This window comes from Staurois parvus, unplaced genomic scaffold (genome assembly GCF_062004578.1).
Source record: "Staurois parvus isolate SC_StPar_1 unplaced genomic scaffold, SC_StPar_1.0 ptg000395l, whole genome shotgun sequence".
Classification (NCBI taxonomy): Eukaryota; Metazoa; Chordata; class Amphibia; order Anura; family Ranidae; genus Staurois; species Staurois parvus.
This window is the reverse complement of record NW_028318191.1, coordinates 1,753,508-1,778,432: the sequence shown is the minus strand read 5'-3', so window position 1 is coordinate 1,778,432 and position 24,925 is coordinate 1,753,508. Positions and strand designations below refer to the sequence as shown.

Below are 24,925 nucleotides of genomic sequence, written 5' to 3'. Positions count from 1 at the left end.
AGTACAGTCTTGTCAGCTGAGAAGAAGACTGGGGTGCCGGCAGTTGTGTATTCAGGTTTTGTGCAGTCCTAGGCAATAAAAAAATCAGACACCCCCGCCCCCCCCAAGGGAGAGAGCCTGACATTGACCAACAACTCCCTGCCCCCCCACCTGAGGGAGCCTTCCACCGCACCAACACGCATCACCGACACCCCCCCCCCCCCAGCGAGACAGAGAGAAAGACACTCACCTTCACAACTCCGGACATCCCTGGGAACAAGAGTCGGGCTCTGTATACACCATCAAGCAGCCTGAAGCCTCTCTCGGATCACACCTGGTCCCCATGCCACATGTGTCTCTTGCTCTGTCCATTCTTCTGGGGCAGTGCTGCCCCCCTAAAACATGCCCCCCTAGGCAAATGCCTTATTTGCCTTGTGGTAAATATGCCCCTGGGTGCTTGTGATCGTGGTGTTGGATGTGAGTCCAGTACCACCTCTCCTCTGAATTAGGGTAAGTATAAGATATATAGTTAGCATGCTGAGGGGAATCAGTTAGAACTGACCTATTTAAAAGGTATTACTACCCTTTAATACATATTTTCTTTAGTTAAAGCAGAACTCCAGGCAAAAACTTCTTAACATGTTCTTTTTGCTGATTTCCTACATTCACTGAATTTGCCATCTATCTTCCGGTTCACTCAGTAGTTGCTCTGTAACAGCTTATTAATTTTCAAATCAAACTGTTATTTCTCTTTGGTTCCCTGTTCGTAAGACCAGTGTCTACTATGCCTCCTATTCTCCCAGCCATGTGGTCTTGGCACATCCCTTCTGTAGTTCTTTCTCCAGGAAGCAGTAATGTAATTCAGTCCCACTTGCAGTAGTGGGTGGTCCGAGGCACTCTGTGACATTCAACATGTACAGGCATAGTGTACCCACCCACAGAGAGAGGAGAGGAGATGATGTAATCTCTGCTGTTACACCTCCTCCTTGGCAGAACAGATGCGGTTATCTTTTTAGACTTTTCCACTAAATGGTAAGGATTTTCAACATTTTATTAACTGTTTAGTGTTTTGTGTAAGGGGTGTACTAATGGATGATTTTTTACCTATCCCGGAGTTCTTCATTAAGCTTGTTCATGCTTATAATGAATTATCAATCATGCTCTATGTGAAATGTAAACTTTTTTTCTGTCACAATAGTAAAATTGTAACTACTGCAAACTAATGTCAATATACTAAGTCACAAAAAAATGTTCACTTAGCAAAATGAATGTTCACTGAGCTTAGTGAATGTGGTAAAGCTACAGTTGCAAGAAAAAGTATGTGAACCCCTTGGGATTACGTGGAGTTTTGCATGAATTGGGCATAAAATGTGCTCTGAACGTCATCTAAGTCACAACAATAGAAGAACACAGTCTGCTGAACATAATACTACACAAACATTAGATGTTGCCATGGTTTAATTGCACATAACAAGTAAACATTCACAGTGCAGGGAGGAAAAAGTATGTGAACCTTTGGACTTAATAACTGGTTGACCCTCCTTTGGCAGCAATAACCTCAACCAAACGTTTCCTGTAGTTGCAGATCAGACCTGCACAACGATCTGGAGTAATTTTGGACCACTCCTCTTCACAAAACTGTTTCAGTGTAGCAATATTCTTGGGATGTCTGGTGTGAATCACTCTCTTAAGGTGTCAAGGTCCTACCTTTTCCCTGAGGTTATGTTACTCCATGTGCTGGCGTCCATCTTGGATTCTGCTGTGCATGATGGGAATCCTTTTTATGCCTTCAGGTCTCTGAGGTCCACCCCCCAGAGGGGCGTGGCTGATGACATATAAGCCTGTGGCCCGCACATGCTCTTTGCACTTGTGTCTTGTGTCTTTGTGTTACTATTACTCTGTTCTGACTCTCGTGACTCTCCTGGTATTCTGATTCGGCTTGTGACTTGACTATTCTTTGTATTCTCCTTTGATCTGACCCTCTGTTGCTGAACCCGGCTTGTGACCTGTGATTCTCGTCTGCTGTCCTGTACTGTTTTGTCCTGTTGTTGTTGACCCCGGCTTGTCTGACTACTCTTTTGTTTCTTCCACCAGCTACACGCCATTGGCGGCGGCCATTACCGCAGCTGAGGTGTCTCGGGGGCCGCGACCTGGTTCCTGGCTGCGTCAAGTCCATCCCCACCATCAGGGGCCCTGGTGAAGGGCAGCCTGGGACTTAGACTCCGCGCCCTGAGGGACTTCGGTCTGTGGGTGGTGGTTGTCGTCAGCCAGTGCGTTACATTGTTAGGCCTGCCTGTCCGTTCCTCGGCTCCTGCCCTGACATAAGGTCATGCCACAGCATTTCAATCAGGTTGAGGTCAGGACTCTGACTGGGCCACTCCAGAAGGCTTATTCTGTGCTGTTGCAGCCATTGTTTTGTTGAATTATTTGTATGCTTTGGGTCATTGTCCTGTTGCATCACCCATCCTCTGCGGAGCTTCAGTTGGCGGACAGATGGTCGTACGTTTTCCTGCAAAATGTCTTGATAAACTCTGGAATTCATTTTCCCATCAATGACAACAATCCGTCCAGGCCCTGAGGCAGCAAAGCAGCCCCAAACCATGATGCTCCCTCCGCCATGTTTTACAGTGGGGATGAGGTTTTGATGTTGGTGTGCTGTGCCTTTTTTTCTCCACACATAGTGTTGTGTGTTCTTTCCAAACAACTCACTCTTGGTTTCATCTGTCCACAGTATATTTTGCCAGTAGTGCTGTGGAACATCCAGGTGCTCTTTTGCAAACTTCAAGCATGCTGCAATATTCTTTTTGGACAGCAATGGCTTCCTCCGTGGTGTCCTCCCATCTACTCCATTCTTGTTTAATGTTTTCCTTATTGTAGATGTGTCAACAAAAATGTTAGCATGTGCCAGAGATTTCTGTAGGTCTTTAGCTGACACTCTGGGATTCTTCTTTACCTCATGCAGCATTTTGCGCTGTGCTCTTGCAGTCATTTTTACAGGACGACCACGCCTAGGGAGAGTAGCAACAGTGCTAAACTTTCTCCATTTGTAGACAGTCTGTCTTACCGTGGACACATGAACATCAAGGCTTTTGGAGATACTTTTGTAACCCTTTCCAGCTTCATGCAAGTCAACAATTCTTGATCGTAAGTCTTCTGAGAGCTCTTTTCTGCGAGGCATGGTTCACATCAGACATTGATTCTTGAAACCAGTAAACCCAAAACAGGTGTGTGTTTTTTTAAGGGCAGGACAGCTGTCAGCAACACATCCAATATCATCACACTGATTGGAGTCAAGGTTGGTTCACTCCTGGCTCCAATTAGCTCTGAGAGAAGTCATTAAGCTAGGGCCTCACATACTTTTTCCTTCCTGCACTGTGAATGTTTACATGTTATGTGCAATTAAACCATGGCAACATCTAATGTTTGTGTAGTATTATGTTCAGCAGACTGTGTTCTTCTATTGTTGTGACTTAGATGACGTTCAGAGCACATTTTATGCCCAATTCATGCGAAACTCCACGTAAACCCAAGGGGTTCACATACTTTTTCTTGCAACTGTATACGTCCACTTTGAATAAAATCTCATGTACAATACAAATAAAAAATGGTTGAAATATGCACATGCTTCATTCCTTTAGTAAGTCAACTGCATTATTTTCAGGAAAATGCATAGCTAAAGAAAGCCCTGTATGCAATAAATATGAAAAGATATTGATCAAATTGATATGCTTAAAGTGGAACTTTACCCAGAACAACTTGATAAAAAATAATGTTCTTTAGCAAGGAACATACATTCTACATGAATAATTATGCTACCAGAATTGGTGTGCTGTAAATTGCCTCCAGCATTGTTCCTGTTTCCTCTTGCTAGAGGCTGCCATTTTGATGAATCCAGAGCCCTTGAACAGCAGTAAATCATAAAGGGGAACGAAACTCACCGATTTAACAGTTTTAAAAAAATCAGTTACATTGCTGCAATATCAGGATTGCAATATTAACTGTCTCATTTGCTTGTGTCCTCAACCAAACTGTCAAACCATCATATGACTGATGTCATAACTGATCACATGTGCAGCACCATGGCAGTTGGAGATCAAACAGAAGCAGTTTCCTTGTCTAGGATAGGGGAGTTTAATAGAACTTCAGTCAGTAGATCGGCCAATCAGTAGATCGGCCTCTACAAACTTGGCAGTATCTAAAAATAGAGAGCAACTGAGCATGTACACAGCAGGGTGAGACAGTGTATTACTGGGTTTTAAACAGTGTAGGCACTTAGTTTTAATGTTTTACATAGCTATACCTGCAAAAGGGGCCAGCCTGAACTGATCTAGTAGGACTTAATTTTCTGACTAAAGTTCCACTTCAACTATATAAGGATGTGTTCAAAAGAAACAAAGGACAGCATGAGTGTAGACCAGTGGTCTTCTATGGCCATTTGCCTGCCTTTATCTGGCCCTTGGGGAACTATTCCACCGCAAGGAAGATCTCCTGCGCATCCGTGTAAATGCCTAATATATGGTACTCCACTTCACAAGGGTAATCGCTTCAGGCCTTGCTGCCCTCTAGGACTGGGGATGTACTATGACCTCTGAAAAATGAACAAGAGAGGGCTCATCAACCTGGAGCATTATCCCACACATTTATTGAAAATTCAATATAAAAACTACTCACAAGCATAGGAGTAAAAAGCGCTCATCAAGCCACACGTCCGTGGCTGAGGCTCAGAGCCTCTAATGAAGGAGATTCTTTCAAAACATGTCAGGCTGCAGGGACCCAGGTGAAACCCCCCCTATGTTTTGGAGATTGCTGAGTCTATGAGCATTGAGCCAAAGACGAGTGGCTTGATGAGCGCTTTTTACTCATATACTCATTTTTACATTGAATGTTCAATAAATTTGGGGGATAATACACCAGGCTGGTGCACCCTCTTTTGTTCATTTTTCACAGGAACTATTCCACCAACTAACAGCAATGATGGGGCACCATTCTTCCTACTGACACAATCATCGGGGCACCATTCTTCCCACTTATACAAACGGGGCACTATTCCTCCTATTCAAACCAATGATGGGGCACCAATGCCGGGGCATTTTCTACTACCATTGGCCACAGTCTGGCCCCCTTAAAACTTGAAGGACAGCAAACTGGCCCTTTCTTGGAAGGTTTTAAGACCCCTGGTGTAGACTATGGCTTAATGGTTTATTAAGCATGTTAAGCTTTGGCCATAGTTAATACCAAAATGTATAATTTTCCAGTAACCATAATTGATATTTCAAAATCTGTATTACTGTAAAGGAACAAATAAATTTGAACTACATTGTTAATTAATTTGCTGCCCTGTTTTATCACAAAGGTTTAAACACACATATAGACTATTCTTCTGATGAACATGTTTGGTCATCAACAGTAATATATACTGATAAAGATAATAACTCCTAAAACAACCCTTGATCATAACAATCATAAAAGTTGATGTGGCAGGTAAATTAATATGTCTGATCATGGATGTGGCCAGCTATTGCTTCTGCACTCTTTTCAGGGAACCTTACATATTCTATGAAAATCCAAACTCCTCTCACCTGTGCAGAATTCTTTAGGCTAGGTGAGATTGGCCAATAGGCTCAGGAAAAACCAAGAAGTCTGTATCAAAATAATTCTAAAAAGAAAATAAGTCTAATTATTAGTGTAATTTACCTTGGTATTTGGCTTTTCAAGGGCTGTGCTCGGTACTGTGGGAATCCATATGCTTTGAATTCATTGTTAGAAGTAATTCCAGGCCATGTCTCCTCTGTTGGTGTTCCTAATAAGAGAGAGATATGGATTATTTATGGAATAAGTTGGATGAAAGATGTTTGTTTTATTTTAAAATAGATTACCATATAACCTACATTGTGCATACTGTATAGTGTCACACTTTGTTCATGTTAACCAAAGTGATATGAATCAAAAAACAGCTTCAACTCAGTCTCTTCCCATAGGACACACAACTGATATGTTTCATCTGTAGTCATAGATAGGAGTGACCATAGACAATGGCTCCTAGATTGTAAGCTCCAAGGAACAGGGCCCTCCTTTCCCTCTTGTATTGAACTGTATTGTTGCTGTATTGTCTCCCGTTATATATTGTAAAGCGTTGAGCAAACTGTTGGCACTATATAAATTCTGTATAATAATATGCATCATAACCAGAAGCAGGCACAGCTTGAATCATTGGGAGAGCATGTATTCTTAGTGCTGTCAAATCGTAATAGATTACCTTGCCAAGTAATGCATAAAAACAAGAAAATAAGAAAGAAAACAAACTATTTTACATATTATTCTACATGCACCCCCCAAGATTTTCCGAGAGTCAAAGAGGATTTTATATATATATATATATATATATATATATATATATATATAATCCCTCCCAAAATCCAAAATATTAGCAAGTGTTTCTATATATAAAACAGAAAGATGTAGAATGTTCTACATATGGTAAACTATAATTTACCCCTCAGTGCATCTAGACTCAAATGACCTGTATAAAGCATGATATAATCTAGAGCAGGGGTCTGCAACCTTTAAGACATAAAGAGCCACTTGGACCCGTTTCCGAGAGGGAAAAAAAGACTGGGAGCCGCAAAACCATTGCAACATTTAAAACAAATCCGACACTGCATATATTGCAAAAAGCGCTCTGGTCATGAAGGGGGTTTAAGGGCCCAGTAAGCAAAGGGTTAATCAGGGCCACAGTGTATCATCATAATCACAATCATAGCCTTAGGTCAGTGGTGGGCAACCTTTTTTTTCAACTGAGCCAAATCTCGCCAAAACCACGATTAAAATTTATTTTGAGAGCCACATTTTTAAAACTGAAAATACATCCCCCATATAGTAATTCATCCCCCCTATAGTAATTCATCCCCCCTATAGTAATTCATCCCCCATATAGTAATTCATCCCCCATAGTAATTCATCCCCCCTATAGTAATTCATCCCCCATATAGTAATTCATCCCCCCTATAGTAATTCATCCCCCCTATAGTAATTCATTCCCATATTGTGTCAATTCACTTACCTGTACTCCGCGCGTTCCTCTCGCCGTGTTCCCGCGCAGTTCTGGTCTTCAGGGCGGACTGTGAGAGGAGAGGAGTTCGTCACGCTGCCCCGCCTACATCCTGACAGCCAATGTTTGCCACGCTCCGCGGGCCGGATTATAAGGTCCGCCGGGCCGTAGTTTGCCCATTGCTAGGCTAGCTGCAGAGTCCTGACTTTTGGGGCGGCCGTCCGAGAGGAGGGAGGGGAGCGGGCGCCCGGCACACAGAAGAGCTGCATTAACCTCCCTGGCGGTATGATTCCTTCCGATTTTTTGTGCTGAAAGCGGTACCATTTTTTCGCATGGAAATAGTTTTTTATTGTAGGCTGTAATTTTTAGGAAAATTTCCCCACAAATCATTATCACTCAATTCTGCAAGTGGTTCTGATTTACTATCGCTGTTCTCTAGCCGGTCTAAAACCGCTTTTGACCTAAAGGGACGCTTTTTGGACGCCATGGAAGTTTCCAGGCAGAAAGAACAGACAAAATGCAGGCAGGGCGCCGGACAAAGCACTAGGGACAATATGTATGTGAAATGGGATGAAACAGCAATGTTTTACTATTAAAAATTGAAAAAAAAAAAAAAGATATTTTTTAAATTTCCCGCCGCTGGCGGCGCCCGTACGTCCCGACGTCACGGGGACCGGAACACAGAAGCCGGATGCCGGCATCGGCCGGAGGAGATGGCCGGGGACGCTGCAGGGGACACATCGCGGGAACGAAGGACAAGGTAAGTGCTGCAGGGACCCCCAGAGCAGCGCCGCATGGTAAGCCTGAGTGTAGCTCGTGGTATAGAAATTCTACCACGAGCTACACTCGGGAAAACCGCCAGGGAGGTTAAAAGAGCCGCGGCTTGCCGACCACTGAGCTACGGCAACCCTATTGCCTGTCACCTGGTGGGCAGTGTGCTCCGGAGCCGCAGCAAAGGTGAAAAAGAGCCGCATGCGGCTCTGGAGCCGCGGGTTGCCGACACCCGATCTAGAGCATAGAAACTAGCTCCTATAAAGAATATTTTTTTCTTACAAAAGGTGAAGACAAAAACTATTTTATTCTTGGAATGGCTAAAATCAACAGTAAATGACTGAATAAAATAAAAGAAAAAGAATCGATGTCCAAGTGCAGCACCATAAATCCCCCAAAAGGTGGAAACATGAGAATGTAAAAACTCATAACAGAGATATATAAAATCTAAAAATATCCAGAAATCTGCTTTCTGTATTGTTTTTGAAATGTATGCAGTTGAAGGTGTTTGAGCAAATTTAGCAGTACACTTCAGTTGATTATTATTGTTCCCCCAAAAGGGGAAGCAGATGAAGAGTAATATGAAAGGAACTACATAATATCTACACAGGTATTTGGTGCCTTTAGTATCTGTTTATACAAGGTCTAATGGATTACCCAGATACATAGATGTATACATAAATGTTAGGTTTATTAAGAAATGCGGGCAAAATCTATTGGCTGCTAAACAGGACAGGAATCCATGGCAAACAATCAAAATTCAGGTTTTTTAGTGCTTGCAATACAATATTATGATATTGTAGTGTTTTTACACAGGCTAGCACAACTGAAGCAGAAGCATGGTAAGTGATATACTAAAACTCAGAGAGAAGGATATTTTAAGTCAGTTTAAAAAGGATATATGGCCAACCCGTTTTTAGGCTATAGATTTCTTTTGGATCACAGCAGTACATTTACTTTTGTTCTTCTGTGACCCAGGAACAGCTGTGCTATGTATGGAATCCTGACAATATTGATGGGATCCACCCAATTGCCTTTCAAGGTATGGCTAAGAGTTAGAATCAGCCATGCCTGCCCCCTCCGCAGCCTGGCCCTTCAGTGAGTGGGGTGCAGTGGCTGACAGTCACTGTTCCCCGCTTCCAACAGATCAAGAGCTGACTGATCAGTGGTAAGGTGATCAATCACTTCCCACTTATAGAGCCGTGTGGGACAGATTCAGTGTCACAAGAATGCTGCATCATTGAGATACGTATACAGCAGATAAAATAAGCATTAAAGAAGTCTTCATTTTTCTCAGTAAATAGAGTGCATGTGATCAGCACAGAGCCAATCAGCACTGTCCAGACAGAAGTTCAGGGGATTTGCATCCTCCTAGAGCAGAATGAAAACTCCTCCTAAAAGCTTTAACATGTGCTCTGCTGGACACTGATAGAAGTCACAAGACTGCTGTAACTGCTGGTGAGAAAAGGTATTTACCAGTTTATATTTACTAAAATAATTGTATTTCCATGTTCTGTGTACTGTGGGAGACCAGATAGAGTGAATGCAGGGTCCTGGGTTTAGTAACAGTTTAAGTTAAGTGTAATAAAATGGAATGACACAGGGAAATAGTATTGAACACGCTAACTGAAATGCATTTTGTACTTTATCTTTGTACAAAATTCTTTGTAATGACAGCTTCAAGACACCTCCTGTATGGAGAAACTAGTCGCATGCATTGCTCAGGTGTGATTTTGGCCCATTCTTCCACACAGTCTTCATATCTTGAAGGTTCCGTGGACCTCTTCTATGAACTCTGATCTTTAGTTCTTTCCTAAGATTTTCTATTGGATCCACCTCAGGTGATTGGCTGGGCCATTCTAACAGCTTTATTTTCTTTCTTTGAAACCAATTGAGAGTTTCCTCGGGTTTGTGTTTAGGATCATTGTCTTGCTGAAATGTCCACGCTTGTTTCATCTTCATCATCCTGGTAGATGGCAGCAGATTTTTATCAAGAATGTCTTGGTACATTTTTTCCATTCATCCTTCCTTCAATGATGTAAAGTTTGCCAGTACCATATGCTGAAAAACAGCCCCACACCATGCTGTTGCTCAGCCTTTCACCATTATTTTAACAGATTGTCTGCTTCAATTGGTTCCTTCCAATGATGTGTATCCACTCTCACCTCCTCCACCCAGGTCATGCAGCAATAATCAAAGAGAAGCTCCACAGCATTATACCATTTATTATGAGGAAATATACATAAAAGTTGCGCTTACAGATAAAACATGTGTAGGCGCTTTAAAACAATGTGTTCCGGAACGCCACTGTGCTCCATAGCTGAGGCAAACCGGAAGTTATGCAATCAGACCAGCCCAATGCGTTTGTCATTATGTCATCAGGGATGAGTGCTCCTGACAATGTCTTGCTGAAATGCATTGGCCGCTCTTGATGTCATGATGACGAAACATGTTGGATGGGTCACTTCCGGTTTGCCTCAGTTGAGCTGTTGAGCGCAATGGCGCTATGGAAGCTTCCCTTTGATTATTCCAACTGCATGACCTGGGTGGAGGAGGAGAGAGTGGATACACATCATTGGAAGAAACCCATTGAAGCCGACGATCTTTTAAAACAATGGTGGAAAGCTGGGGAGTAAGAAGATCTTACCTAAAAAGTGCTTTTGACCTGCCCAGGTCGATTTATAGCGGTGAGTGCAGTTTTGGAAGGGGAGCACTAGTGTCAATACAGATTAATCACTTGAATGTTATGCAATTTGGTATCACCCATATCACCAATTCAGCAACATCTCCCTTACGGATGTGGAAGGTGTTTTGTAGCATGGGAACACTGTTCATCTGACAATAAGGAATAACTTATTGGACATTGATTTAATATCTTTGTATACATATTTTGGATACATGGAGATCTGTATGTATACTTCTTGTTAGGAGGAACTGTATTGTAGCACATCAATCACTGACAAATTTTTATATATTTTATTTTATTCATTAATCTTTATGTTTGATGTGTTGTTTTGATTTTTCAAGTGTTACATAGAGCATTCTATGTTTTGAGATGGGGGTGGTGCACTATAGCACATTAATCACTGTACACAGTATTGGGTAACTCCAGTTGACTCCAAATGGAGTTAGGATTGTCTACGCAGCTTTTCTTGCATCACCTTGAGTAGGTGAGAGGTGCATTGTAGCAAACCAACACAGAAATATCGGTTGGTTTCCACATCACAAATAGGAGCATTATTGGTAACGCAGCATTAATCTACTTTTTATACATCACACTAATTTGTGTTATGTGCTATAATATATATCCACATACATCATTCACTGCGCAGGTTTTTCCTTTATTCAATTGTACCTGCTAATTCCAGGTCTTTCTGAAGCCCTCTACAAGTTATCCTTGGCTCTTGAACAACTCTTCGGATAATTATTTTCACTCCTCTGTCATAAATCTTGCAAGGAGCACCTGATCGTGGCCGGTTTATGGTGGAAAGATGTTCTTTCCACTTCTGGATGATGGCCCCAACACTGGAACATTCAGAAGTTTAGAAATCCTTCTGTAACCAATGCCATCAGTATGTTTTGCAACAATAAGGTCACAAATGTATTTGCTTTTACCCATTGTGAGATTTTTCTTGTGTGACACGTTGATAATGAGACACTTTTTTATAGGCCATCAGTTGAGACTGAACCCGCTGATATTAATTTGCACTGACAAGGGGCAGGATTGCTTTCTAATTACTGACAGATTTCAGCTGGTGTCTTGGCTTTCTGTGCTATGTGCACCTTTCTTCATGTGTTCAATACTTTTTCCCTTTGTCATTCCATTTTATTACACATAATTTAATTTCTGAACTTATTTGATTTTGTTTCTTTCTAAGTATGGATTGCATGGGTTGTTACCTACCCAAAACCTCTTCTTTACGCTTTGGGAAGATATCCCCTACAATTTTATCAAGCATGGTACTAATGTGTGAACAATATGTTAAATGTGAGAACATGATGTCTGCATATACAGTCAGGTCCATAAATATTGGGACATCGACACAATTCTAACATTTTTGGCTTTATACACCACCACAATGGATTTGAAATGAAACGAGCAAGATGTGCTTTAACTGCACACTGTCAGCTTTAATTTGAGGGTATTTACATTTTCAAATCAGGTGAACGGTGTAGGAATTACAACAGTTTGCATATGTGCCTCCCACTTATTAAGGGACCAAACGTAATGGGACAATTGGCTTCTCAGCCGTTCCATGGCCAGGTGTGTATTATTTCCTCATTATCCCAATTACAATGAGCAGATAAAAGGTCCAGAGTTCATTTCAAGTGTGCTATTTGCATTTGGAATCTGTTGCTGTCAACTCTCAAGATGAGATCCAAAGAGCTGTCACTATCAGTGAAGCAAGCCATCATTAGGCTCAAAAAACAAAACAAACCCATCAGAGTGATAGCAAAAACATTAGGCGTGGCCAAAACAACTGTTTGGAACATTCTTAAAAAGAAGGAACGCACCGGTGAGCTCAGCAACACCAAAAGACCCGGAAGACCACGGAAAACAACTGTGGTGGAAGACCGAAGAATTCTTTCCCTGGTGAAGAAAACACCCTTCACAACAGTTGGCCAGATCAAGAACACTCTCCAGGAGGTAGGTGTATGTGTGTCAAAGTCAATAATCAAGAGAAGACTTCACCAGAGTGAATACAGAAGGTTCACCACAAGATGTAAACCATTGGTGAGCCTCAAAAACAGGAAAGCCAGATTATAGTTTGCCAAACGACATCTAAAAAAGCCTTCAAAGTTCTGGAACAACATCCTATGGACAGATGAGACCAAGATCAACTTGTACCAGAGTGATGGGAAGAGAGAGTATGGAGAAGGAAAGGAACTGCTCATGATCCTAAGCATACCACCTCATCAGTGAAGCATGGTGGTGGTAGTGTCATGGCGTGGGCATGTATGGCTGCCAATGGAACTGGTTCTCTTGTATTTATTGATGATGTGACTGCTGACAAAAGCAGCAGGATGAATTCTGAAGTGTTTCGGGCAATATTATCTGTTCATATTCAGCCAAATGCTTCAGAACTCATTGGACGCTGCTTCACAGTGCAGATGGACAATGACCCAAAGCATACTGCAAAAGCAACCAAAGAGTTTTTTAAGGGAAAGAAGTGGAATGTTATGCAATGGCCAAGTCAATCACCTGACCTGAATCCGATTGAGCATGCATTTCACTTGCTGAAGATGATACTGAAGGGAAAATGCCCCAAGAACAAGCAGGAACTGAAGACAGTTGCAGTAGAGGCCTGGCAGAGCATCACCAGGGATGAAACCCAGCGTCTGGTGATGTCTATGCGTTCCAGACTTCAGGCTGTAATTGACTGCAAAGGATTTGCAACCAAGTATTAAAAAGTGAAAGTTTGATTTATGATTATTATTCTGTCCCATTACTTTTGGTTCCTTAATAAGTGGGAGGCACATATGCAAACTGTTGTAATTCCTACACCGTTCACCTGATTTGGATGTAAATACCCTCAAATTAAAGCTGACAGTCTGCAGTTAAAGCACATCTTGTTCGTTTCATTTCAAATCCATTGTGGTGGTGTATAGGGCCAAAAATGTTAGAATTGTGTCGATGTCCCAATATTTATGGACCTGACTGTACATTATTTACAAATTTTCTGCTAAGAAATATAAAGCATGTGCTATATGTAGCAGAAAATGCATAACTGTTTATAAATAAACAAAAGCTTTTTAGTGTACATAAAGACTGTCATATTATTTAATAAATAGTATTTAGAAACTTTTTTTAACAAAAAGGCTGCAATTCAAATTCATGTATACAATTTCAAGGTAAACAGTCTTCCTAGACTGCCACCCTGTGGACGAAAAGTGTACCAGTGTTCATGGTGGAAATTGTACAAGATTACACAGAATTTCCTATTCCAAAATCAGCATCCATGAAGAATACAAGTAGTGGCAAGTTGCAAAATGGAACATCAGGTTATCCTATGAACAATACATTAAACATAGTACTACCACCTAGTGGAAAAACTACTAGCACCTACTGCATTTCTGTATAGACAGCATGCTAATAACAGGCCCCCCTTCCCCAACAACTACTTCTTAGATAAGAAAAGTCTTCTTTGTATTGTATTGTAGTTCTTCAAACATTGACTTTGGAAGTGGTTTTGATGCATTTTGCTTGTTTGTACTGTCCATAGTGTCTGTGTGTAGTGTTCATTGTCTATTTTGAGGCAAATCTGTTCATGCAGCTTTATAGGATAAGTCCACCTTTAAGAACATGTCACGTTTTTAGGGTGGAATATGAAACATGTTCCCACTCCTACAGCCTCTCCCCAATCCCCCTTCTAATTGTGACAGTGTGCCGGGGATTTTCTGTGAATGAAATCATGTATTGTTATTTGATGTATTGTTATTTTGATTCTATCAATATGTATGTATGATATATACAACTGTTATGGTTATCAACTGTTTCTCTTTTCCCCTTTTTTTCTTTTTCCAGTGTTAGATGTCAATCACAATTATTATATGAGGAAGGCTACCGAGGAACCATGACTATTCTTTTTAATTTTGTCCCATGTTGTTTATACATGTATCTTTTGCTTTGGATCCGAGCGGTTCGTGTTCTTTGGTTGTTTTTTGGCCTCAGAGGTGGGCGGACGCTCTATTTTGTCTTTTCTGACGGACCTTTTCAATATAGTCGTGACAGTGTGACGTCGTACATCGTGATGTCAAACACGTACATCGATGCCACGACTGTGCATGTGCCCTATGGCTGTAACGCTGGCAATTGGCGCTTTTTTTTGTCTGTTATATAAGGCTGGTAGCAGAGGCAGGGATTCAATGGCTATGCCTCTGGAGAGGACGTTTATTCTCATTGATACCCAATATATTTGCTTAACCTTTTTGGCCAGGGATTACTTTTGGTCATGGTATGCATACTATTGATGCTTATATACATATGTACATTTTTTCTCTTTTGGGAAATTTGGAACAACATGTGTAATACTTTGGAGCAAATTAGTTTATGAATGACTTCTTGATATATACCCAACCCATATCTATCTTTATACATAGAATATCTTTTGTTGTCCCGAAGTAATAGTCTGAGTGTGTATAACCAGCTTGGGGAGTAGGGGTGTAGTTTGTAGGTTTTGGGACACAATAAACACTTGGATGTTTTGACTTTTTCAGCTTTAAATATGGATGTGAGGTTTTGTCCATCTGGCTCACTTTTGCACCTCTGATTGAGGGACCCCTCCCCCTTGGATCCTATGTTCATGGTTACTACTGGCTGATGTCATCATCGGGTAAATGTAAATGTCTATTCATTACAAATGTCATTTTTCTTTAGTTTGCTGTATGCTTATTTTTGGCCTTGTTTATATAATTTTAGAATCATATGTCATATCTCCCTGAGGAAGCGGGCTATTGTCCTGCGAAACATGTCGGAGAAAGAATGGAAGTACTACTTTGGAGCAAATATGTCAACTATGGTTCTGATATTATCCAAGGTTATGCCTTGTAATATTATGTATTAAGCCTGCTTCTTATAAGTCATACATGCTTTTTATGATGAGCTTTGTGATTGCTCAAATATCACTACCACAACTATGTTAACAGCCTCCGACCTGTCATATATGGAAATGACGAACGGGCGGTGGTTCTCTCGTTCCCTTAGACACAGATCAACATCGATTGTGGTAAAGAGCCATTGGCTGTGGTTCTTTACCACGTGACAGGCTGTGTGCAATCATGGTAACGCAGATCTTGTGTGAGGAGAGGAATCTTCTAACAGTGAGTTACCATTTTTACAGTGCATATACACATTACTGCCCCTGTCAGAGTGTCCATCAGTGTACCTGTTGCCCATCAGTGTACCTCTCGCCCATCAGTGTACCTGTTGCCCATCAGTGTACCTGTCGGCCTTCAGTGCCCATCAGCAGTACACCTGTTGCCCATCAGTGCCAATCAGTGTACCCACCGCTCATCAGTGCATGTGTCACCAATCAGTGCCCATCAGCAGTGCACCTGTCGCCCGTCAGTGCCCATCAGTGCACCTGTTGCCCATCAGTGCCCATCAGTGTACCTGTCACCCATCATTGCTGATCAGCAGTGCACCTGTGGCCCATCAGTGCCCATCAGCAGTGCACCTTTCGCTCATTAGGGCACCTGTCACCCATCAGTGCCCATCAGTGTACCTGTCACCTGACCAGCAGTGCACCTGTCCTCCATCAGTGTACCCGTTGCCCATAAATGTACCTGTTGCCCATCAGTACTCATCAGCAGTGCATCTGGCGCCCATCAGTGTACCCGTCGCCCATCAGTGTACCTGTAGCCCATCATTGCCCATCAGTGTACCTGTCGCCCGACCAGCAGTGCACCTGTCCTCCATCAGTGTACCCTTTGCCCATCAATGTACCTGTTGCCCATCAGTACTCATCAGCAGTGCATCTGTCACCCATCAGTGTACCCGTCGCCCATCAGTGTACCTGTAGCCCATCAGTGCTCATTAGCAGTGCACCTGTCACCCAGCAGTGCACCTGTCACCCAGCAGTGCCCACCAGTGCACCTGTCACCCAGCAGTGCCCAGCAGTGCACCTGTCACCCATCAGTGCCCAGCAGTGTACCTGTCACTCAGCAGTGCACCTGTCACCCATCAGTGCCCATCAGTGTACCTGTCACCCATCAGTGCCCATCAGCAGTGCACCTATCATCCATCAGTGCCACCATCAGCAGAGTACTGTCACACAGCCACAATCACCAGAGTACCCATCCTACAGCCAACATCAGCAGTCTACCTGTCCCAGTGCCACCAGAGCCAGCCATGTCAAAACAAATTTACACTAGTGAGGAGGTGTTCAAAATCCTCAGTATGATGGATGAGAGCAGGGGGGAGCTCTCATTTCCTGATTCTGATTCAGTGTATGAGCCCATAGAAAGCAGTGGATCAGCAACCATATATCTGCCTTCTGCCTGTACTAACCCAGGACGATTTATGGACCTTGTTCCTGCCTGCTGCCTGGATGTCAGCCTGCTGCCTGTACTGACCTGGACCAATGCTCTCCTCATACCACAGATAATCTTTTATTTACATTGTTTTCTATAGAGTGTTTGTTGATTTTTGTGTTACACTTGCAATGCTGGGCACATAATCTGTACAGACACTGAAAAGGTCTTGTACATGTATCCTCATAATCTGGAGTAGTAGAATGTATTCTGGGGAGTAATTCTTGGTATGTCCATGCTATTTTTTAGAAATGTCTTATAGATTGGCAACTTTGTGTTAAAAAAAATAAATTTTCATTTCCTTTCCACATTTTCCGAAAACTTGTGTAAAAAAATTAAATGTTTAAAAGACTCTTAGAAAATACATTGTAGTGTTTTCTTTCCAAAATCGGGTCATTTTGTGGGTGTTTCCACTTTCCTGGTGCTCCAGGGGCTTTAATAACGTGATTGGTTTTCAGGAAATTAGATGTACAATTTTTGCCCCTAGAATGCCTAAGGGTGCTTCTTGGATGTTGGGGCTCCCTATGTGTCCAGGCTGTGGAAAAGTGTCAAACATGTGGTATAGTCATAATCAGGAGAGGTAGCTGAATGTATTTTGGGGTGTAATTTTTGGTATGTACATGCTATGTGTAAGAAATATCTTATAAATGGGCAACTTGTTTAAAAAAAATATGTTTTCATTTTCTTTCCACATTTTCTTAAAACTTTTGGGGAATAAAAGATGTGTTCAAAAGACTCATTATGCCTCACAAAAAATATGTTGGAGTGTTTGCTTTTCAAAATGGGGTAGTTTTTTGTGGATGTTTCCACTGTCCTGGTGCTCCAGGGCCTTCAAGTCTTGGTAGGTTGTCAAGAAATTAGATGTATAATTTTTGCCCCTAGAAGGCCTAAAGGTGCTGCTTGGATGTTGGGGCTCCCTATGTGGCCAGGCTGTGGAAAAGTCTCACACATGTGGTATCCTCATACTCAGGAGAAGTAGCAGAATGTATTTTGTGGTGTAATTTTTGCTATGTACATGCTATGTGTTGGAAATATTTTATAAATTTACAACATTGTGTAAAAAAAATAAGTTTTCATTTTCTTTCCACATTTTCCAAAAACTTGTGGAAAAAAAATTACATGTTCAAAAGACTCATCATGCTTTACAGAATATATGTTGGGGTGTTTGCTTCTCAAAACTGAGTCATTTTGTGGTTAATTCCATTGTCCTAGAGCTCCAGGGCCTTCAAAAGTGTAATAGGTAGTCAGGAAATGAAATGTGTAATTTATACCCCTAGGTCACCTGACGGTACGCCTTGCATGTTGGGCCTCTCTATGTGGCTAGGCTGTAAAAAAGTCTCACACATGGGGTATCCCCATACTCAGGAGGAGTAGCAGAATGTGTTTTTGGGGTGTAGTTGCAAGTATGCATATGCCGTGTGGGAGAAATAACCTTTTAATATAACAATTTTGTTGAACAAAAAAAAATTGTGAATTGTGGGAAAAAAATACAACTTTAAAAAACTCACTATGCCTCTGACTAAATATCTTGGACTTTCTACTTTCAAAAAAAGGGTCATTTAGGGGATATTTGTACTGTCCTGGCTTGTTAGTGTCTCAACAAGGTGTGATCAGGTGTCATCAATTTTCAATGATTGGTACCATAGCTTGTAGACTCTATGACGTTCACAAAGACCAAATAATATACACAGATTTAAGTTATTTTTACCAAAGAAATGTAGCAGTATAAATGTTGGCCAAAATTTATGATGAAAAATTACTTATTTGCAAAATTTTAGAACAGAAACAAAGAAAAATGTGTTTTCTTCAAATTTTTTGGTAGCTTTTTCATTTATAACACAAAAAATAAAAAAAACCCAGTGCTGATTAAATACCACCAAAAGGAAGCTCTATTTGTGTGAAAAAAAGGACAAACATTTCATATGGGTACAGTGGTGCATGACTGAGTAATTGTCAGTCAAATTGTGACAATGCTGAAAGCTGAAAATTGGTCTGAGCAGGAAGGGGTACAAGTGCCCAGTAAGCAAGTGGTTAAATAAAGTTGTATCTTTTAAACATTTGAGTATATTTTCATTTTGGTGTGGTGCCTCTAAAAGCCCCATTAGTTTTTCACAGTTAGGGTTTTTATGTCTTCTAGATCTTTAGCACATTTAAGTATTGTATCCTGAGTACATCATTTCTTGCATGCTTGTTATTTCAGTGAACGAGAATGTGGCCCTGTTCACTCCTCATTATATTGTTAACTGACTATCACGTTTATGACTCCATGATCTTCAGTGACTGTTAATGTTCTTTAAAAATGTTGAAAGTGAAAAATTTAAGACGCAAAGACAGAACATTTTTTGGTTAAATAGTGGCTGCTGTTTGAGCATTCTAGGCACATGGTTAGCATGTCTGCTTGGCAGTACTAGGGTCATTGGTTTGAATCCCAGCCCTCCTGCCTGGAATTTGCATGTTCTCCCTGTGTCTGCATGGGTCTCCTCCAGGTACTCCAGTTTCCTCCCATGCTCCAAAGACATGCTCGTAGGTTAGTTGGCTCCTGTGTAAATTGGCCCTAGTATGTGTATTGTGGCATTGCGGTATCCTGCCACGATGAAAATCACGGTGATGACCCAGGATTCTCAACCATACAGGTTGAGGGGCTCCAGGCAGTTCTCATAATGCAGAGGAAACTGGTTTATTAGTTTCCTCTTTGGTTTGTAAAGCCTGTTTTGGGACCTGTAGCCTAAAGATTTCTAAGAGATTTGGGAGGGATGAAATCTCCAATCATGGGTCCATGTTTTGAGAGCAGCCAGCGCACTGATTGCACAGGTGTGTGCAGGCCTTTTTGTGGAGGCCAGGCCATGATTCTGGGCTCCACCCTGGCAGACAGGAGTCAAGAGGGCTCCACCCTGGCAGACAGGAGGTCTCTGCCTTGGAGTCAGGAGGGCTTCACCAAGGAGAGGTGGAAGCCAGAGTAGCTGTGTGCTAGAGGATAGCTGTGTGCAAAACAACCATTTTGGATAGAGTCTGCAGGAGACAGACGTAAATCGGTGTACAAGCCAGGAGGCTGAATATTTGTTGCATTTGTTGGATGATGGATACCCCTGCATGGGAAGCCTATTAATGAACTTTTTGTTTTAAATAAAATTGGGCTAAAAGGCCTTTAAAAAAAGAAGAAGCGAGTTGCTGTATGCTTTAAAAAGCTCTACCACTGGATGCGAGTTCCCACAGTATATATGAATATGAGTTAGGGACCTTAGATTGTGCACTCCTTGAGGGTTAGGGACTGATATGAATGTACAATATATATATATATAAATATGTAAAGCACTGTGTAAATTGACAGCGCTATAGAAGTACCTGAAATAAATAAATTCATCAATCTGCACAATATAGTGTAGCTGGATGAAAAAATTCTAAGAGTGTACAGCCAGCCCTACTTGGGCAATATAATTCAAGTTTATCTGGAACTTTATCTTTACTGTGAAACAGGTAGAGCACAGTATACCTCAAGCGGTCATCAATAAATATGAGAAAATATCTTTCCTGTTCTACAGTCAGAGCTTTCATAAAACCACATAGATCTGAGTGAAATCCTAGGGCTCTGCTGTTTCTGCTTTTGGGAAAAGATTTCCTGATCATGTATCCCTTTTGTGCAACTGGTGCATTCTTAAGGAGTCAATTTTTTTCTTGCCACTTGCATGCTGATCTTCGGCTAGCTTCCTTCAGGAATTCTTTGTCTAAGGCTAAAGTGCCAGGAGTGAATGCAGTTCACGTGTATTTCTTTTTTTGACAATGTTAACCAATTCACTGGACTTCAACTGACACAGTTTATCTATGATTTTTTCTTTAGCTAGTATGTGGTTTCCTTTTGTGATAATATAGCCATTATCTCTGAAAGTCACTACATTTTCTTGTTTGGTGAGCTTCTTCACTGACAGGAGGCTACTTTCAAGGTTAGGAACATAAAGTACATCTTTGATCTGTATCTGTTTGATGACTGTTTGTTATAGTGAAGATAACCTTCCCTATTCTATCCATATACTGTCCATTAGCTGCTGGAATTTTCACGCTTTGATCAAGCTGAGTGAGGAAATTTTTATCACTGGTCAAATGACTTATAGCTCCAAAGTCATGCGGCAGTGGAAAAACGACCAGGTGCCTCTTTGGAATGAAAGGCACACTCAGTATCTGTTTTCTATATCTCCTTAAACCACCTCCACTCCAGAGGCCATATAGATACAACCTTGGGAGGAAGCCATTTTCCGAATATTTTTTAGAGCTGGTGCCTGGATTTTTTGTAAAAATGGCCGGAGCAGCTACGCAGCTGCCTAATCACTTTTAGAGAACATGGAAGGGGCCTTCCCACTCCTGACACTGCTGTTTCTGGTTGGGTTAATTGCACATAAAAAAAACATTCATTCCTCCCTCTAATCTGTGATGAATGAAGTTGGAAGCGAGGAGGATTTAGTTACATCCAGTTTCAGTATGGCGTTATCCTAGCCAGAAGCAGCTGATCAAACAGATCTCTGTTTGAGTGTCTGCTGCCTTGGAGGGCAGAGGAGGGATCTTTGGTCTTATAGTCCCCTGATTTCACGAGATTACCGGTCACTGTCCAAGCTATTACAAGGGGTGGTGTTCAACCCTTGTGAAATCAGTTGAATGGAAACAAATGAAGAGTGTAAGAAAAAGTATATTTAAATACAGTAAATAGAAAAAAAAATAAAGCCCTCCCTAGCCCCACCTATGAAAGTGCAAATGCAAACACATCCATAGGTCCCACACGCACATGTAAATGATGACTGCAACACACATGTGAGGTCACAGTAAAAGAAATCATTTTAATGCCAGAGCTTATTTTTAAAAGTGGTTGTAAACCACTACAATTAGGTAAATATATATTTGGACAGAGAAACAATTTTCATACTTTTGGCTCTGTAAGCCATGAGAATAAATCCAAATGAAACAATCCAAAAGAATCTGAAGTGCAGACTTTCAGCTTTAATTCAAGGGGTTGAACATAATTATCAAGTACAAATTTTAGGAACTGCAGCCATTTTTATACACAAACAAGATATACCTGTGCTCAAATCCCAACAGCTAGTACATGCATTTATCCACCAGGTTTTAAAGGGGTGTAACCACACATTAACACTAGAAATTCTGAAGGGCCCTCTGCACATTGGTATATACCCTTTCAAGCAGACTTTGCAATAAATAGGGATATTTAGTTCACACATATTGCAATACATGCTTAAGATGGCCAACTGCATCAAAGTAATCCCTCTATGGCCAGTCCTACTCTGCTCTGCTACTGTGGACACAATGCCAATATAGGGGAAAAAGACAAAGTGGGGGAGAGCTACCAGGTTCAGGTCTGGCTACTGACCCAACAATACAACAAACAAGATATACCTGTGATGCAGTTGGCCAGCTTAAACATGTATTGCAATATGTTTGAACAAAATATCCCAATTTATTGCAAAGTCTGCTTGAAAGGGTATATAGCAGTGTGCAGAGGGTCCTTCAGAATTTCCATTTTTATACACAGTTCATATTTTGTTGAGAATCCTTTACTGGCAATAACTGTCTGAAGTCTGGAACCCATGGACATTACCAAAGACTGGGTTTCCTCCTTTCTGATGCTTTGCCAGGCTCTAACTGCAGCTGTCTTCAGTTGTTCTTTGTTTGTGGGTCTTTGTGCCTTTAGTTTTGCCTTCAGCAAGTGAAATGCATGCTCAATTGGGTTGCGATCAGGTGATTGACTCGGCCATTGCAGAATATTCCACTTCTCTTCCTTCAAAAGCTCCTGGGTTGCTTTTGCAGTGTGTTTTGGATCATTGTCCATCTCTACTGTGAAGTGCCGTCCAATCAACGTTGCTGCAATGACCCAGTGCCACTGGAAGCCATGGATGCCCGTGCCATCACACTGCCTCCACCATGTTTTACAGATGACGTTGTGTGCTTTGGATCATGAGCTGTTCCAAGCCTTCTCCAAAATTTTCTCTTCCCGTCATTCTGGTAGAGATTAATCTTAGTTTCATCTGCCCAAAGAACTGGTCTGGCTTTTTTAGCTGTTTTTTGGCAAAAGCTGGCTTTTCTATTCTTCATGCTTATGAATGATTTTCACCTTTTGGTGAACCCTCTGTATTTGCTCTTGTGAAGTCTTCCCTTGACTGTACATTTTGACAATGATACGCCCACCTCCTGGAGAGTGTCTTTCACTTGTGTGGATGTTGTGAATGAGTTTTTTCTTTACCATAGAGAGGATCCTGGGATCAACCACCACTGTTGTCTTCTGTGGACGTCCATGCCTTTTTATGTTGCTGAGCTCACCAGTGTATTCTTCTTTCCTCAGAATGTACCAAACTGTTGATTTGGCCACTCCTAATGTTGCTGCTATCTCTCTGATGGATTTGTTTTGTTTTTGAAGCCATACAATGGCCTTTTTCACTTGCATGAACAGCTCCTTTGAACGCATGATGTAGGTTCACAGCAATAGATTCCAAATGTAAACACCACACTTAGAATCAACTCCAGACCTTTTACCTGGTTAATTGATGAAGAAATAATGAAGGAGTAGCCTGCACTTGGCCATAAAACAGCTTTGATTCGACTGTCCAATTACTTTTGGTCCCTTAAAAAAGAGGGGATGGCAACTCTTAAGAGCTGTAATTCCTAAACCCTTCCTCCAATTTGTATGTACATACCCTCAAATTAAACCTGAGTGTGTGCACTTTCAGCCCATATCCATTATACAGTATAACTATAGCTTGAATATGTTTTGATAAATACCTGAAAAAAAACTAAAATTGTGCCCGTCCAAATATATATATGGACCTTACTGTATATCCAGTGAGGTGACTAGCTCCTACCTATGTTCTGGAAGGCTCTCATAGCTTCCAGAAGGCAGGTGGAGCTCAAGACAAACTCAAACGGCACCAGACCATCATGAGCAGTCCTGATTAATAGACTGGCATTCTGCTTAACAGAGTGCTGCAAACTGAGTTTACCTAACAGCCTCTAGCACACACCTCTATGAAACCTGATAACTAACTGGTGGGAAGAAATGCCCTCTACCCTCTACACTGGCTCAGAGAACATTAGTACTGAGGGTATGAGATTTCTGTTGTGAGCTGGCATGGGGCTAACCATCTAACAAGAGGCAGAGGTGTTGGCTTAGTCTATTAGGAGTGAGTCATGCAGATAGAAAAGAGCACAGGGAGCAATATCAGAGAGGAAACAGATGCAGTGCTTTGGTTTAAGGCTAGTACACACTATTGAGGGATGTGCTTTGGTCATTTTTCATAATTTGAGGTTTACCACCACTTTAACTCTAAACTGGTAACCTATAAAGGCTACTAAAGCATCGTCTTTTGTTACCATTTCACACATGAGCAATTTTAAAACTTGAGATGTTTGTTTACTCAATGCAACATCATCTTTCTTATTTTCACAAATAATTGGGTATTATATTGTGTTTGTGTGCATTAAAATTCATTTTGATAAATGGCTGCATAAATATTGTGCAACATGAAAAATTGCAACAACCACCATTTTATTTTCCAGAGCCCTTGCTTTCAGAAAATATATAATGTTTGGATGTTCTATATACATTTCTAGCAAAAAATGCTGACTTTAACATGTATATGAAAAATTTCAAAATTGCCCTGGGCAGCAAGTGGTTAAGGCATTTGGCCTTTTGTTATTTAACTTGTCTTTTTTGCTGATTCAGTCTACATTTCTAGATTATGTCCTTTGTATTTAAGGGGCCTGTCTAGGAGGCCCACTAGGAGGCCCTAGAAAAATGTGTCATGGTTTGCACTTTCGGCTTTTCAGTTATACATTGCTCAAAAAAAAAAAGGAACTTTTGAAAACACATCAGATCTCAATGGAGAAAAATATCATGCTGGATATCTATACTGATAAGGACTGGGTAATGTGTTAGGAACAGAAGGATGTCCCATCGTTTGGTGGAAATGAAAATAAGCAAAGACACCCCCGAAAACCAAAGTGAAAAAATGATGCAGCAGGCTAGTCCATATTGCTGAAATTTCATTGCAGCAACTCAAAATGGTACTCAGTAGTTTGTATGACCCCCATGTGCTTGTA

General features: G+C 41.3%; 1 protein-coding gene across 1 annotated transcript in view; it reads right to left on the bottom strand.

Moving 5' to 3' along the window:
• Positions 1–24,925, bottom strand: part of CDK18 (cyclin dependent kinase 18) — a 272,296-nt gene that overhangs the window by 26,402 nt on the left and 220,969 nt on the right. Inside the window, exon 12 of the mRNA XM_089686361.1 lies at positions 5,674–5,779. Within this exon, the coding sequence (XP_089542487.1) occupies positions 5,674–5,779 (106 nt within the window). The remainder of the gene's footprint in view (positions 1–5,673; positions 5,780–24,925) is intronic.